General features: G+C 38.5%; 2 protein-coding genes across 2 annotated transcripts; both read right to left on the reverse strand.

Annotated features, from left to right (window-relative positions):
• Window positions 1-434: 434 nt before the first annotated feature.
• LOC128102150 (olfactory receptor 5AK2-like) lies at window positions 435-1364 on the reverse strand. Its single transcript, XM_052725689.1, has one exon. The coding sequence runs from the start codon at window positions 1362-1364 to the stop codon at window positions 435-437; it is 930 nt and encodes a 309-aa protein (XP_052581649.1).
• Window positions 1365-12189: 10825 nt separating this feature from the next.
• LOC128102147 (olfactory receptor 5AK2-like) lies at window positions 12190-13137 on the reverse strand. The gene has a single exon (XM_052725686.1). The coding sequence runs from the start codon at window positions 13135-13137 to the stop codon at window positions 12190-12192; it is 948 nt and encodes a 315-aa protein (XP_052581646.1).
• Between the last annotated feature and the right edge of the window lie 5116 nt (window positions 13138-18253).

Here is an 18253-nt window from a genome sequence, read left to right on the forward strand (position 1 = left end):
TCATTCTAGACCCTTACAGAAGGCTTTTAAAAATTTAATTACAAAAATTGATAATCTCATACTCGTATACAATGCATATGATTCCATTAACCCTTAAAAGATGGGGAGAAATATCATAATTTTATTTTTTGAGTAATATTTCAAAAGAGGCTCATAAAATGTGTAAAGCATCAATACTTTATTCAGACACTTGGATGAAACTCACTAGTAGAGTACTTGATTAGAATGTGAGAAATACAGATTTACTTCTCAGCACTAAAGAAATAAGTTTATTTATTTGATAATTTAATTTTTTATAGTCTTTCATATTCATTGACAATCAAGGAATGTCTCTGTGTGACATGAACATTGGCCACATCTCCCTGAGATGACCAAGGACAGAGCCCAGTTGCCTTGCCTGTTGAGCCATGTTGACATGGAGACCAAGCTTTCCACTAGAAACATTTGTTTCCTAGGTGCCTCAGGGCTTCTATTACATCCTGGTTTCTTAGGCTGTAGATGAGGGGGTTTAACATGGGAATCATAATACCATAGAACACAGAAGCCACCTTCTCCTGCTCTTGAGATCTGTTGGTCCCATGAAGTACATACATGTATGAGAGTGTTCCATAGAATATGGTGACAGCAGTCATGTGGGATGCACATGTGGAGAAGGCTTTTCTCCTTCCTGCAGCAGAAGACATCCTTAGGATGGCAGCCAAGATAAATGTATAGGAAAAAATGACAACAGACACAGTGAACGTCAAGTTAAATCCCACAAAGACTGTCAATACCATGATATTGAGGTCAATACTGGAGCAAGATAGGGCAAGAATTGGTGGTACATCACAGAAAAAGTGATTAATGGCATTAGATTTGCAAAAGTTTGATAAGAAAGTAAAACTTGTATTTACAGAGGCATTTAGGAAGCCCATAGTGTATGAACCAAGAAGCAGTAGAATGCAGAGTCTCTGGGACATGATGACAGGATAGCGCAGTGGGTTACAGATGGCCACATAGCGGTCCACAGCCATAGCAGCTAGGATGAAGCAGTCACTGGTTACAAAGGTTCCATAGACCAGCAATTGAACTATGCACCCAGTGAAGGAGATGGATGGTTTCGTGCTCACAAAATTCTGCAATGTCTTGGGAGTGATGGCAGAGGAGTAACAGAGGTCAACAAAAGCCAAGTGCTGCAGGAAAAAGTACATGGGAGTGTGCAGGGAGGAATGAAGTTTGATGAGCAGGATCATGCCAATGTTGCCCACTAAGGTGGCTGCGTAAATCACTAGGAATACCACAAAAAGGATGTGCCAAAACTCGTGTTGACCAGCAAATCCCAGGAGGATAAATTCAGTCACTTTGGTGTCATTACTGTGTTCCATGGTTAGTAGAAATCCAATATCAGCTGAAAATTGGCAAAAGAAAAAATACCAGAGAAAATAACCCCTTTTTGATTATTTATTTCAGAAATTTTATAATGTTTGGTTTTGTAATGACTTCATAGAATGCTTTTCATTGTGTTTATTGGGGCATGTGTGCATAGGTGTGTGTACATGCAAGTGTATGTGTGTATTTGAAGGTCAAAGGTCGATGCTGGGCAACATTCATCAGGTACAGTCCATCTTGTGTTTTGCAACAAGGTATCTCACTCTTTTTGGAACTTAATGTGTCAGCTGGCTAGCAGTGGGTACCAGTGACCCGTCTGTCTCTTTCTCCCCAGTTCTGGGTTTACAATTGGATCCCACCATGCCTGGATCTTGTTCTACATGGTTTCTGGTGGTTAAAGTCAGGTTCCCATGCTTGTATGTGAGTTCTTTACTGGCTAGACTATTTCCCTTGCCCCTCAAAGGATCTATTTTCTATGACATATTGATGGCATTTAAAGACTGAACCTCAGCACTTAGACCACTTTCATTCAGCTTTCAGAAACTGCTTTTGAACAGATCTTTATTCTTAGCTACTGATTGTTATTTTATTAACATATCAATTAACAAAAATAAAATACGCTTATTTCATTCTTAGATTGTTCTTTATGCTCTATATTTTAATGAAAATACCTTCATTAATAATTGTGCTTGAAAATTTCAACCCAACCTTATAGTTCTATATAAACTTTCTCTAAGTTAATTCCATGTCTCATTTTGACCTTCTCCCCTCCTAACTACTCTAATTGACCCAGCATGGACATATTGTCATGTAGACTTCAGTAGACATTTTTAACCAAAGTGTGTGTAAATATTATTTTCTTTGCAAAATTTCAAAATTTTATGAAAACTAATAAAATATGTCAGCTTTGTCGAAAGTTTTAAATAATATTCAGTAATCAAGATTACTTCTTGTACTTTCCTCATTACAGGTAGATTAGGTAAAGTCCATGGCTTGGTGTTGGTCACATATCACACTCCAGTATCTGTGCTTCACACTACTGCTCATTGCTCACCATTCACCTGTGTCCTCAGTGTTGAGTAGATTGGCTACAGCTCGCCTCTGCTACAAATAGTTCTTTGCGACAATTTCTCCGTGAGACATTTCTAGGAACAAAATTACTGAATTTGGGTGTTCCTTAGATGCCCGGGCCTTTTCAGATTCACAAACCAAATATGCTATTTCCCTTGTTTAGGGATATGGTAGATAAAATGAAGAGAAGGAAGCCTCCCATAAGTTGTATTTGCAAGAAAAAAAAACAGCATAAAGGGAAAAATTATTTTTTCTAAGCAACCAAGACCAAGTTACATTGGCCCTAGGAATGACAACACTTGTAACATTTGAAAGTTAGTTGATACAATTTTCTACATTGATGTAGTACAGGACTGCAGTCATATCATTTCAGAAGATATGAAACATTATTTGGCAAAGGTTGACAATCTTTCTTGGGAGACATTAGAGAACATGAATGGGGAGGACGATGTTACCCTGGTAAGTGGTTTCATAAAATTTCTGTAGTGAGCATTATCATGACCAAAAAGTTATGAGAACTAGTGCCTATAAGTGAAGGAATAATATAAGATTCCTGAAGTGACCAAATATATGCACACACACACACACACATACACACACACACACACACACACATGACCACTTGCAAAAGACCCTTGCTGCACACACAACCCAGGAAAGCAAGAGGAGGACTAGTTGGGGAAAAGGAGGAGTTTTATTTAGCAGGAGTTGGAGGTGATGACAGAAGTTAATGAGGGGAGGGTATGATCACAATATTTTGTGCATGAATGAGAAACTATAAACCTCAACCAAACCAAAGTCAACCAAAGCAAAACAACTAAGACAAAGACAACAAACATTTTAGCCTGATTTAAAAATCTAAATGTAAATATAACAAGCATGTTCATGTTCTTTATTAAGGAAATAATTTTGCCTAAAGGCTTGAAGATACAAACAGACCAATTTCTTGGACGAAAATGCAGAATTGTGCCATTGATCTATAAATTCTCTGTAGTTCCAGTTACATACTTGAGAAAATTTTATGTTCAACTTGACAACTCTATGTGGAAATTGAATGGAAAATAAATCGAGGGAACAACTTGTTTTGCCAGACAGCAGAAGTTATTATGAAACAGTAATTATGAAGACAGCATGGGACTGGCTTGAGAATAGAAGAGCATGTCGGTGAAGCTGAGAAAAACAAACTCTGCAAGCTTCCAAAGCAAGGGGGCAACCAACAGGCCTACCCAGCTCTGCTGCCTATAAACCACATAACGAGGAGCATGGCACAATAACCTGAAAGGTGCAGTAGCGGCATGCATACTTTGGCAGTAACCACAACTCTGTAACTGGACTTAAGACCCACTCAACAAGAGAGAAAAACCATGCCTGGTACTGGAAACCTAGCCAGCCACTCAGTGTTAGTGAAGTCATGGCTATTGGAGGAGCATATCCAACCACTACTTTACTAAACCAGTATAATCCCTACCTACCAACAATCTATAAATATTTGTCCTTATACCCACAGATAAGTGTAGTCTTCACCCCTCACCAAGGGCACTTCTACATGCAGCAGAGACCACTAGAGAAAAACACAACCAATAAAAATGCAGAGCTGTGGAGCCCAGTCCCCGTGGCTACATCTACAAAATATGCCTGTACCTAAGGCTCAGGGAATGTTGCAGAAGAGCGGGGTGGAAAGCTTACAAAAGCCAGAGGGTCAGGGAGTTTTCTGTGAGATTGTGTCTGTTAGCTATATCAATAAAGTCTCACCAGCATGACTTTCTAAACATGAGCAACAAGAATGAGACCAATATACCTACCAAAGTGGGCGGGGAAAAACCCATGAGGCCCCAAGCCTACTCAAAGAACAATAGCCAACTAAGAAATGCTGATAATGGGAGAAATAGTCTTCTCCATGGAAGAGCCCCTCAGCACCAATGGTCAGTCTTGAAAATATGCAAGAAGTTGCAGTATAAAGACTGAACAGCCGGGCGGTGGTGGCGCACGCCTTTAATCCCAGCACTCGGGAGGCAGAGCCAGGTGGATCTCTGTGAGCTCGAGGCCAATCTGGGCTACAGAGTGAGATCCAGGAAAGGCGCAAAGCTACACAGAGAAACCCTGTCTCGAAAAACAAAAAACAAACAAACAAACAAAAAAAGACTGAACAGGGTATATTTAGGAATATATATGTATATATAATATGCATATGTAATAACAGCTAATAAAAAAGAGGATTTGAATTTGGAAGAGAGCAAGGAAGGGTATATGGGAGGGTTTGGTGGGAGGAAAGGAAGTATAGAGCCACAAGAGATGTTAAAATACACTGTGGTGCTATAAATGCTTATGCATATGAAGAAATAATACTGAATTCCAACTTTACGCTTTACAAAAGTTGTTTCCTAATGTATTATGGATTTAAACACCTACATTTTTTGAGAAAAACAATGTTGACTTAGCAATACAGAAAAAGTTTAGATAAATCATAAACCAAAAGTCATGACTGTAGAAAAATTCTGAGGTCATATAGAGGGTTCACAGGGTAAGAGCACTTACTGTACAGTCCCCAAGTTTAGATCTCAACATCCATGCAAAAAATTGGACATGACTGCACCGGTTCCTCTAACCTAAATAGAGATATAAGGATTGCTGGGGCTGCTGGCCCCTAGCCTAGGCCCAGGTTAAATTAGAGACCTCTTTTCAAAGGAATAAGAAGCAAAGACATCCAGCATCTTCCTCTGGTACACATACACACCCACTCAGACATCCGTACACACCACTAAATAAAAAGACTTCTACCATCTACACATAAAATTTAAAAAATATACCCCTTTTGGAATATTCAACAGTACCAAAAGATAAAAGATTGCAATTTAGTTATGTGAATTTGTTTTCAAAACACATATAAATATTAAAGGTCCAGTATAGTTTTTTATAAATTCATCTAATAGAAAGTTTTATGAAAGTTATGAACAAGACAATTGTAGAAGAAAGAAAAACTAAACATTCAACAGAAATGTGTAAAGATATATAGCTCATCATTAATCAGGTAGTTACATATGAAAACTTGGTTAAAATGTAATTTTATTCATCAATTTAAAGTACCAAGTTTTGGTGAGAATTGTGAATACACAAGAATGCATATATTTTTATTAGAAAAGTAAATTAGTTGTTATATTGAAGACAGTCAAAATAAACCTATGTTTCTATTGGCCAAATCTCCAGTATAAGGTAAATATTATAAATAAATTAATGACCACAATCAATGGTTGTTCGTACTCATGTACATTTACATGCATGTTTGTACATGAATGTATACAAACATAGGAATGCCCATAGTCTCAATTATTAAAGAGACGATTAAAGAAAAATCAGCAAGTGAACATCTGTAAATTTTTCCACATAACCCTGAATTCATCAAGTTTCAGAAATTGTCCTGTACTGAGCTGTCAGGGATGGCAGGCAGAGCTATGGGCAGTTCCATAGGTGCTATGGTGGGTTTTATATAAGAACATGTCTGTAATGTTGGGTATATAGCACGCTAAGTTTGCAGCTGCTGTGGGCTTCTCTGGCCCTTTGAAATACCATGAGATAAACAGAGCAGGGTAGCCGGGCGGTGGTGGCACACGCCTTTAATCCCAGCACTTGGGAGGCAGAGCCAGGTAGATCTCTGTGAGCTCAAGGCCAGCCTGGTCTACAGAGTGAGATCCAGGACAGGCACCAAAACTACACAGAGAAACCCTGTCTCGAAAAAACCAAAAACCAAAAACCAAAAACCAAACCAAACCAAAACAAACCAAAACAAAACAAAAACCCAAAAAAACCCAGAGCAGTGTACATCCTTGAAAAAATACAACCAGAGCTGCCATAATCACTTGGAATTAAAATAATACATAAGGTTTTGGGTAACAATTTTCTAGAGATCAAGAAATAAGGCACATGAACACACACACACACACACACACACACACACACACACACACACACACACACACACACACACTGAGCACAATGAGGGTGTTTGATAACCAAATGAATTCTGGGAAGAGAACTGGGATGAGAATACCTGAGTGTTCTGGGCGAGTTAACCCTCTGATGAGTCCATACACTTCCAAAGCTTGTTCACTGTTCAGGTGTCCATGGACAAATAGATACACCTGGGCTTGATTCTCACCCACAGCTTCATAGTGATAGAGGGCTTGACTCTCTCTGGCTCAGTTTTGACTCCTGTAAAATGGGGTCACAGAATTACTTAAGGCAACACGTTTATTGTTGTGATTAATGAAAGCAAATGTTTGGAAACAAGGTTAGCTTCATCTTACAGACTGATATGTGGACCCTCAGATTAATACACTTATGGAAATGTGCCCACATCATATTGCACAGCGAGAAAAGGGTCTTGCAGTTTCATATGGACAGCGTGGAATATTCAGAATAAAAATGATTTTGAATACATATTTATATGTATACAAAATAATACACTTTTACTTCTTTCTAATTTTCCTTTTTCCCATTTTTGTTACATTTTTTTCATACAATGTATTTTGATTATATTCTTTCCCCACTTTCCTACCCTCCCAACTTGGTGTTCTTTCCTCTCTCTCAAAACAAAACAAAACAAAACAAAACAAAACAAAACAAAAGAAAACAAAAGAAAATCACGCAAATAAAAGAAAGCCAGTGAGGTGAAAAATCTAGACAAAACAAATGAAACAAAAAAGTGTACACAGATACACACATACACACATACATCAGCAAGAACCCATGTGTCTGCTTCATGTTGGGGAACTATTCCTGGGCATGGGGCCTGCCCTGGAGTGTGGTTGATATACCCAGTGACATTCCATTGGAGAAAACTGATTTTCCATTTCCTAGCAGGTATCAATTACAAATAGCTTCTTGGTTAGGGGTGGGACTTTGTATCCATTTCCTCCTTTCAATGCTGAAATTTTGTCTGGTTTGAGCCTGTCAAAGTCTTGTTTGCTGTCACACAGTCTTTGTGTTCATATATGTATCAGTCCTGTTGTGTCTAGAAGATGCTGTTTACATTCAGGACAGGTAAAAATTTCCGATACTTAATTTAGTCATGGGGTGGGGAAGAGAGAGAGAGAGAGGGAAGGAGGGAGGGAGGGAGAGAGAGAGAGAGAGAGAGAGAGAGAGAGAGAGAGAGAGAGAGAGAGAGAGAGAGAGAGAGATATTAAACTGCAAACTCAGCTCTTCATCACTTTCATTTCATGGCTGAAAGAAACTCACCCACCACAGGGTACTGAATGGGCGCTCAATACTCAGTTATACACGTGCAAACAAAACACGAAGTCAGATTCATTCTGTCATTTAGTTATTTGATCCTTTGTTGATTCTCATTCTCCCTGGACAATTCAGTGCAATTCAGTTTCCTCACTCTACTTCCACGATGGCACCAGGGAGGAAGTGGAACCTTCTGGAAATTAAGCTGAACCCCTTTTCATTTCACTACCTGCTGCAATGATGCACAGAAGATGTTGGAAACCCCACCAGTTTTGCTTTCTTTAAATTGCTTCCAGAAACTCTGTGCTGCAGGCACAGGCTGATTGCCCGTCATCAAACCCTCTCTGGATGTTTCCTACCCAATAGGGAGTTCATAGTTGGGGGATAAGGGATCAATGTTCACTCCCTTGAGAAACTGTAGTGCCAGGAGCTGAGATGAAATTGGATAAACAATGTTCTGAAGTTATATGTTGCTGACCAAATTCAAAATTTTTAGAGAGATTTTTTTTTCTGTTATTTTTCTATGAACCATTAGCTTCTTTTTTGTTGTTGTTCTCCCTTATTTTCAAATAAGTATTTGTTATTTCTTGTTACAAATCAGACTAAACTTTTTTTAAACACGGATTTAAGGAAATGTACTTAGCTTTAAATATAAAGATTTGCTACTGAATTCATAAAAACCTAGGGCTTTCTGAAAAATGGAAAATGTGACCCAAATTTAATGGTATTAGAGATACAGCCTTTTGAAGAGAGAGCATCACATTGGCCATCATTTATTTACTTAAACAAAATATTAACCCCTGATTGTTTCTTTCTTTATTTGCTAGAAATTTACTGTAGACATCCCTACATAAAGACATTGTATGTAGACATCCCTACATAGAGAAAATGTTACACTTTACAGAAAATATTTCAGCTAGAAACCTTTGGGATAAGGAACTTTGAATTGCATTTGTTTATAGTGCTGTTATGAAATCCAAGTTAGTTGGTCTTCAAGGAACAAACTAACTCTAATGAACTTGTAGCTTTTAGCTTACCTAGCAACTCTAGAAAAGGGAGCTGTCAAATATGCTGGCTGGTTAGCCTTCAAAAAATGTCTGCCATACTCCAGCTATCCTATGTCCTTTCAAATTAAGAGTAAGAAAATAATGGTAAGAGTGGGACATCAACTATCTGGAAGCACTTTAACATGAAAACAAAGGCTTTCTGCCCTTAGAAATTCTGCACTTAAAAGGTGTTGGCTAGACCTTTGAATACGGAGCGGGGAATCCATTTCTCACACTATCTTACACTGAACTTGATTCAGTGCATGTGAAGTAGAGAGATTTTTTTCTGGTTCTAAAATTGGCCTTTCTCCCATGGCAACTCTCAACTTCTTGCCTCAGGAACATCTCTTAAGCCACAGAGGATGATTTATCAGAGGGAGCATATATGTTTGGATGGTAACAATATCCATAAATGTTCAGCCTCTTGGAGGGAGGTAGAACAAATATCTCAATTCTTTGTCTTGCAGAGCAACACTTTTGAGAAATATTCTTTTTTTTTTTTTTTTGGTTTTTTTTCGAGACAGGGTTTCTCTGTGTAGCTTTGCGCCTTTCCTGGAACTTGCTTTGTAGACCAGGCTGGCCTCGAACTCACAGAGATCCTCCTGCCTCTGCCTCCTGAGTGCTGGGATTAAAGGCGTGCGCCACCGCTGCCCGGCTGAGGAATATTCTTTATTGTCCATTAATGACCTGGTAGAACTGAGTTCCAGTTTCACAGTTTGTAACCAAGACAAATAAATCACTCATGCTTGTATTGATCCTATCTATGTCTCCCTCTTCTTGCAGTTATTTTCTGTGCTTTTGGATTAAAAACCTTCAAAAATTCAATGAACTACACAATTTGAAAGAGTGGTTCACACACACACACACACACACATCCACCCCCCTCACAGTGCCATTTTAGACAGCATCCAAAATTCAGCAATCTCTATAACCACATTTTATTTACACTAATTGGCTACAAACCTTGGGGCCTATATGACCACTCTCAGATTTGATATATCACACAACTCTTTTGAGCTAAATATTGACATCTCTGTTCTCCATTGACCTGGACCAGCAGGTCATTCTTCATTGACAGGCTCCTGAGAGAGAGGATCAGGAGACCAGAAGACAAGGAGATACAAAAGTTTGTGATCAGGAGGTATTGCATAAGCTATGTCTTATGGAAAGCAAGTTTATTAAGGAGTCCAGCATCTTATGTATTATTTGCAGGGGAAAATAGCACAGAGTCAGTAGAAAGCTATCATTCGATGGAAGGAAGCCAGAGGGAGGCTAACTAAGCAGTGTTATACAAAGGGAACACAAGGTATCCCATTATCATACAGACTGACCACACTGTGGCCTTTGGCCTGACAAGTCTAGTCTCCAGAGGAAAGTCTCTCCCAGGAACGAAAAGCTTAACTCCTTTGAGGCCCTGACCTTAGACTCATACTGGGCCTTATCATGTCTGCCCCAGGGCAAAGACACAGAACTAGGTTCCTTTTGTCCTTACATCAAGGTCTCTGAGAAAGCCCTGGATTGGTCTGACTCAAAACTCCACCAATATAATGGCATTAAGAAGTAACATCATTTTGAAATGATCATGATTAGATCATAAGTCACATGATTTGTTTTGTCTGTTCTAAAGCTGTTTGTCTCAACAAAAATAATTTGTATGTCTTTTGTAAATGAATGATCAAGGATAAATTTTTAGTGCCATCTCTTTCTAGATTATCTCACTTGGGATAGAAGTGGAAAGTGTTTGTGGTGTTACAGTTCATAGGGAAGATTAGTATAGATTGAAAATAAAGAAGTTGTTAGTGAAAAAAATAAGGGATAAAGTGCCATGGGTAATAATAATGGTAATGTGGATGGAAGGGATAGTTTGAAATACAAAACAGTTTAAAAATGAATACATTTATTTTACATTCAGATTTTTGTAATAATTTGAATAGAATATACAAAAGACCTCATATAGGCAATTATGTATAGAATAAAATAATAAAATTCAATGTTAATATTTTTTATATACAGATAAGAGTTTCCTAGTCATTGAAGTTTTTTTTTATTGAAAATAGATTCTTCTTTCATATAATACTTCCTGACCACAGTTTCCTCTTTCTCTACTCATCCTAGCCCCCCTCCCTTCTCTCCCAAATCCACTCCCCTCTGTTTCCCTTCAGAAAACAGCAGGGCTCCAAGAGATGACAGTCAACAGGCCAAAACAAGATACAATAAGACAAGGCAAAATCCCTCATAGTGAGGCTGGACAAGGCAACCCAATAGGAGAAAAAGAGTTTCAAGAGCAGTCAAGAGTCAGAGACACACCTGCTTCCACTGCTAGGAGTCCCACAAAAATGCCAAGCTAACAGCCATAAAATAATATGCAGAGGATATGGTGCAGATCCATGCAGCCCCCGCTTCCCCGCTTGCTACTTCAGTCTCTGTGAGACCATGTGAGCCCTGCTTAGTTGATTCAGTGGGCCATATTCTCCTGGTGTTCCCCATCCCCTCTGTCTCCTACAGTCTTTCCTCATCCTGTTCCATAGGGTTCCCTGATCTCCAAAAGGAGGGACCCAATGGAGACCACCAATATAGACTCTCCCCATAATGTTTAGCTGTGAGTCTCTGCACCTTCTCTCATCTGCTGCTGGAAGAAGCCTCTTTGATGATGATGACCAGACAAGGCATGAATATATGAGTATAGCAGAATATCATTAGGAATCATTTCATTAATTTTGACAGTCATGTTTTGTTCTATCCTAGGTCTATGGGCTCTCCAGTCTCTAGTTCCTGGCCATCCAGGCAGTGTAGGACATGGGCTTCGTCTCATGGTGTGGGCCTCAAGTTAAACCAGATATTGCTTGGCCACTCCCACAAGTTCTGCACCACCATTGCTGCAGCACATCTTGCAGGCAGGACAGATTACAGGTCAATGGTTTTGTGGCTAAATTGGAGTCTAGGTTTTTCTTTCTGTAGCCTGCAGAGTACCTTGTCTCACCAAAGAGCCTAGAATACAGGGGTGAAGGCTCCATGTAGGCACCGGCTCCATCACTCTACATTTAGTGAGCTGTGTTGATGCTGTCCTCTGCCATGTACCCTCCCCATACTCAGTTTTTAGAGAGCAACCCTCTGCTCTAGCATCAGCCTGACTTATTTGGTGATCTCCATGGGACCCCCTTGGCCAACAGCTCAACTAAATGCAACCCTGGCCCACCACTGGAAAGCATTTAAGTATTTAAAAATATTCAAAAGGGTATTTCATGAAGTTTTTTTAATATATTTGCCAATATCTACTATAATCTCCATAAAGTCCTCTCCATGTTAGTATGAAACACAAATTTAAATTATGAGTTTCAAATATAAGTTTCAGACTATTCCCTATATTATAAGATCAGATGTATTAATGGGGGTGGTTGTCATTTAAGAGCTCACTTCTTCAAATTTCATAATTATTAAAATACAGTTGCACAATTATTCTATTTGATATGGTAAATTTTTATTGTTGTGTATCAAATCTAAAGAACTTTTTCCTTGTCAATTTTATAGCATCTTTTACTTCCTTGTTTCTTAAGCTATAGATCAGAGGGTTCAACATGGGAATCACAATGCCATAAAATACAGAGGCCACTTTCATATTTTCCTCAGAATTGTCAGAATGAGGCTGTAAGTACATGTAAGCAAGGGTCCCATAGAAAATGGTGACTGCTGTCAGGTGGGAGGCACACGTGGAGAAGGTTTTCTTCCTTCCTGCTGTGGAGGACATCTTTAGGATGGCAGCCATGATGTATATGTAGGAAAAGACGACAATCAATACAGTGAACATCAGGTTAAATCCAACAAAGATAACAAGAAGCCTGATGTTGGTATCAATGTTGGAGCACGAAAGGCTGATAATTGGGGGAACATCACAAAAAAAGTGATTGATGTGATTTGATTTGCAGTATGACAATGAAAATGTAAATCCTGTGTGTACTGAGGAATTTATTGATCCGATGAGATAGGAACCAGCTACCATCTGGACGCAGACTTTTCGGGACATGACTAAGGGATAATGAAGTGGTTTGCAGATGGCAACATAGCGGTCCACTGCCATAGCTGCCAGGAGATAGCAGTCACAAGTTGCAAAGATTGCATAGACCAGTAATTGCACTACACACCCTCCAAATGATATGGATTTCTCTTCTACTATAAAGTTTTGCAGCATCTTGGGGGTGATGGCAGATGTGTAACAGATATCAACAAAAGCCAGATGTTGTAGAAAGAAGTACATGGGAGTCTGAAGTCTGGAGTCAGTGTTGATGAGGAGAATCATCCCAGTGTTACCCACCATGGACGTCACATAGATGACAAGAAACACCATGAAGAGGACACACTGAATATCACCCTGGACCCCAAATCCCATCAGATAGAAGCCCTTGACTTCAGTCTCATTTTCTTGTGTCATTGTCACCGAAAATCTAGAGAAGATCAAGAGGAGGGACAAAGAAGAAAGTCTCAGTGATTTCTTCATATAACAGTTTGTTCTGCTTCAATTCATTTTATTTGAGTTGGCTCTTCCTGACAAGCACTCATAATATTTATCAGCTTCTAAATGATTTTCGGTATCTATGATAAGAAGCTACTTTATAAGTCAGTGTGCTTGAGCCACGATTCATTTTAAAATGGAGAATACTTCTTAGAAAAAGTCAAATTATTCCTATTTGCAGATATGTTCAATACTCAAAAGACCATACAGATTACTAGAAAATCCTTAGATTTAGTAAACCTTTTCAATAAAGTTGCAGGATACAAAATCAACACAAAAATTAGTAGTTTTTTAATATATGCAAACAATGAGCTTACTAAGGAAGAACTTAGGAAAAAAACCATTCACAATAGACTTAAATGCACCTAGGAATAAATCTCAGCACAGAACTGAAATACTTCTATAACGAAAACTAAGACAGTGTAGGAAGAAACTGAAGAAAATGATAGATATAGAATGACCATCCACACTTCTGGATTGGTAGAATTAATTTGTGAAAAGTCCATATTACCAAAGCTAGCTAGAGATTAAATGCAATTCCCATTAAAAGTCTAATTACATCCTTTACAGAACTAGGAAAAACAAAATTCATATGAAGAGACAAAGGCCAACTATAGTCAAAGCAATCCTAAGCAGAAAGGATATACCTAGTAATATAATCACATTTGACCTCACTGTAAAACTAAAGTGACAAAGATCTGGTATGGCACAAAAACAGAAACATAAAGAGAATCCAGGAAGAAATCCTGCAGCTATGGCCATTTAATTTTTGACAAAGGTGTCAAAGCATTCTGTGAAAAAGGTCTATTCAACAAATTGTGTGAGTAAAATTGAATGCCTACCTGTATAAGAATAAAATCAGATTCATATTTTTTTGCCCCATACAATATCATATCAAAGTAGATCAAAGAACTTTGTCTGAAATCTCAAATGGTAAAACAGAGAAAAACAGGGAAAATGCTTCAGTGTATAGGCATTCACAAGGAAGTACCCAGAAGACCTGACAACTGAGGCTACATGAAATTAAAAAGCTTCTGCACAGCAAAAGAGACTATTAGCAGAATCAAGAGACTGAAATAGAAGAAAATCTTCTTCAGCTGTACCTCAGACAAGGGTATATAAAGACATAGGATATATAAAGAACTTAGGAAATTAAACATTAAGACCCCCAAACTTCTAAGGAAAACATATTTTAATAAAGCTAGTGGAAAGTTCTTAGAAGAAATACGAGTGGTCAATAAGCACTTTAAAAGAGAGTTAAATATCCCTAGCTATCAGAGAAACACAAATTAAAATGACTGTGAGACTCCATCTCATTCTAGATAGAATGGTTATTATCAAGAAAAGAAAGACAAAAAATAATGCTGAGGAATGGGGAAAGAGAATCCTTATTCATTGCTTGTGTGAGTGTAACCTAGTAAAAATGTTTTGGAAATCAGTATGGACAGTTCAGAAAACTACAACCAATCAAAATGCAGAGTGTGGAGCCCAGTTTCAATGGATGCATCTACAAAACACTTCTATGCTGAAGGCTCAGAGAACATTGCAGAGGAAGAGGCAGCAAGATTGAAAGAGTCAGGTAGGTCTAGTCCCCTGCAAAAAAAAAAAAAAAGATTGAAAGAGTCAGAAGATCAGGGAGTTTGAGGTGAGACTGTGTCTCCTAGTAACATCAGAAGTGACACCTATAAAGTCTCATCAACATGTTTGTCCAAACAGAAAATGAAAAAAGGATGACACCAATGGGCATGCCAAATTGGATAAGGAAAAGCCCATGAGGTCTCAACCCTACACAAAGAGCTATAGGCAACTGAGGAAAGTTGGGAGTGGGAGAGGTTGTCTTCCCTAGGGGAGAGCACACCAAATGGTTTTCCGTTGCCAAATGGTCATCCCTGAAAACATTCATATATGTAACAATATATGGACTAAACAGGTTATATTTAGAAATAAATGTATATATATATATATGTGTTTTCAATAACAAAAAAGAGATCATGAATTTGAAGAGCATATGGGAGGGTTTGGAGGGAGCAAATGGAATGCAGAAATGTTATAGTTACATTATCTCAAAATAGAAAAGAAATAGAACTACTCTATGATACATCTACAGCACTCCTGTGTAGCTAGAGTTTTCCTGCCTTGTCCACAGTCAGGACAAATCTCTGTCTACTGCCAGTCCCACAGCCGCTCAGACCCAACCAAGTAAACACAGAGACTTATATTGCTTACAAACTGTATGGCTGTGGCAGGCTTCTTGCTAATTGTTCTTATAGCTTAAATTAATCCATTTCTATAAATCTATACCTTGCCACATGACTCGTGGCTTACCAGCGTCTTCACATGCTTCTTGTTATGGCGGCAGCTGGGAGTGTCTTCTCCCACCTTCCTGTTCTCTCAATTCTCCTCTCTGTTTGTCCTGCCTATACTTCCTGCCTGGCCACTGGCCAATCAGTATTTTATTTATTGACCAATCAGAGCATTTGACATACAGATCATCCCACAGCACTCCTGAACATATATCTAGAGAACTATTACAGATGCACTTACATATCCATGTTTATTGCTGTCATATTTGTAATAGCAAGAAAATGAAACCAGCCTAGATGCTCATCAACAGACAATGTATAATGAAATTATGGATATATGTAATATGAATATATGCAATGGATATATTGCATAATAATGAATGCATGAAATTTTTATTCTTTAGTAGAAAAAAATTGCAGATAAATGGATAAAACTGGGGAGAAATGATACAAATAGTATAAAAAAGGATTCTACTTCCCAATACCTCAGGTGACTTTTGAAGGGAGATCTTTTCACAAATACTTGCAAATCTTACACACACACACACACACACACACACACACACACACAGAGAGAGAGACAGAGAGAGAGAGAGAGAGAGACAGAGACAGACAGACAGACAGACTTACATTACATAGTGTGATTGGCTGCTATAGCAAGAGGCCATTTCAGAATATGAAGTTACATAATCTATCATAAACAATCTAGAGAAGAAAATTACAGAATTATGTGAGCTTGTGAAAAAAGACATTTGGCAGAATTCAACACTTGGTCATGACTTTAAGAAAAGGGACACCAACCCAGCCACAAAACCTTCGACCCATAACCTGTCCTGATTGCAAGATGTGCTGGGGGCAGTGGTGGCTCAGAGTTTGTGGTGTGGCCAACCAATGACTAATCTAACTTGAGACTCATGCCATGAGAGGGAACCCATGACTGACACTACCTGGACGGCCAGAGCCAGAAGCTGGATGGGCAGGAGACCTACGGTAGAACCAAACACAACTGATAAAAAAAGAAAAAATGTCAATGAAATAATTCCTAAGGATTTTTTGCTATGCTCATAGATGGATTCCTAGCCCAATCATCATCAGAGAGGCTTCCTCTAGCAGCTGATGGGAGCAGATGCAGAGACCCACAACTAAACGTTAAGCAGAGTTCAATGAACCCCACAGAAGGATTGTAGGAGCCAGAGGGGTTAAGGATACCAGAAGAACATGGCCCACAGGATCAACTAAGCAGGGATCATAGGGGCTCACAGAGACTGAAGTGGCAATTACAGAGCCTGCATGGGGGACTACGCTAGGTCCTCTGCATACATTCTATGGTTGTTTAGGCTTGGGGTTTTTGTGGGATTCCTAACAGTGGGAGTGGGGGAGGTGTCTCTGACTCTTTTGTCTGATCCTAGAACCTTTTTTTCTCCTATTGATTGCCTCATCCAGTTTTGCTATGAGGGTTTATGCCTAATCTTATTGCACCTTGCTATGCTGTGTTCGGTTGATACTCCCTGGGAGGCCTGCTCTTTTCTGAAGGGAAATGAAGGAGCATTGGATCTAGTGGAGAGAAGAGGTGTTGGCGGGAACTTGGGGGAGGGGAGGGAAAGGAGGCTTCTGTCGGGATGTGTTGTATGAGAGAAAAATAAAGAAAAAGAAAAAAAGAAAGAAAAAAGAGAAGGTTCAAAGTATGAATAGAAGGAACTTTCTCAGTTCAATGAACATCTCTAAATATGAATGCTTGCCTCCTTAGATAAACACATCATCATCACTGCTATTCCTTATGTTTATGGAAATTCTAGTTAGTAGACCAAAGACTGGAGAAGAATAAAAATCATACATGTTAAAGAGGAATAAATACACCTGTCTGCATTTGCAGGTGACATGAACAATACAGAAGATCCCAAGGAGTCCATAGTCATCTTCTAGAGCTCACAAGTCACTTCAGCAAAACTGTAGAATGCAAGATGACCATAGAGAAAACAACTCTGCATATTAACAAGGGAAGATGGAAGCTGAAACTAAGGTCTCATTTATAGTCATTCAAGTGGAATACTTAAGTATAAATCTAATCATATCTGCATAGGATTAGTATGATAAAACTCAGAAAACAATGATGAATGAAACCAAAGATCTACATAAGTAAACAAGCTATGTGGGGTGAAAAATCTCAGCATAATGTGATATTAATCCACTTAAAATTGACACACAATAGGACGTAGTTCCTAATCTGTAAGATTTTTCTCTAGATATAGAATAAGGCTATTGTGTAATTTATGTGAAGGGAAAAAGTTGTTTGACTAAGCAAGACTTCCCAAAGAGTAAAGTAACAAAGAGTAACAAGCCAGCACCCTGTTGTCAAGATTTATCCTGACACTGTATAAGCAAACACTGTGATGCTGGTGTATGGGCAGATACGCTGATGAGGAGGAGAAGGATCTCAGGTCTAGTCCATTGAATTTTATAAAAATGCAAAAGTCATTCAGTAGGATGCTGGAATGCTTGACTGTGTAAGAGTGAAAATGAACTGAATATAAATCTTACATCTTAAATTAAAATTAACTCAAAATAGATCACATGTTTAAAGCTAACACGAAAAGCTATGACTTTTTAATAAAATAACAAGACAAAATTTAAAATCATAGAGCCTAGCTCTTAGACAATATATACAAAGGTTTCGTTATGTTATCTAAGATGTAACAATTGAGAAAAATTGGGCAGTATAGGATAATAGGTAA

This window comes from Peromyscus californicus, unplaced genomic scaffold, assembly GCF_007827085.1.
Source record: "Peromyscus californicus insignis strain IS unplaced genomic scaffold, ASM782708v3 Scaffold_7__1_contigs__length_154581171, whole genome shotgun sequence".
NCBI lineage: Eukaryota > Metazoa > Chordata > Mammalia > Rodentia > Cricetidae > Peromyscus > Peromyscus californicus.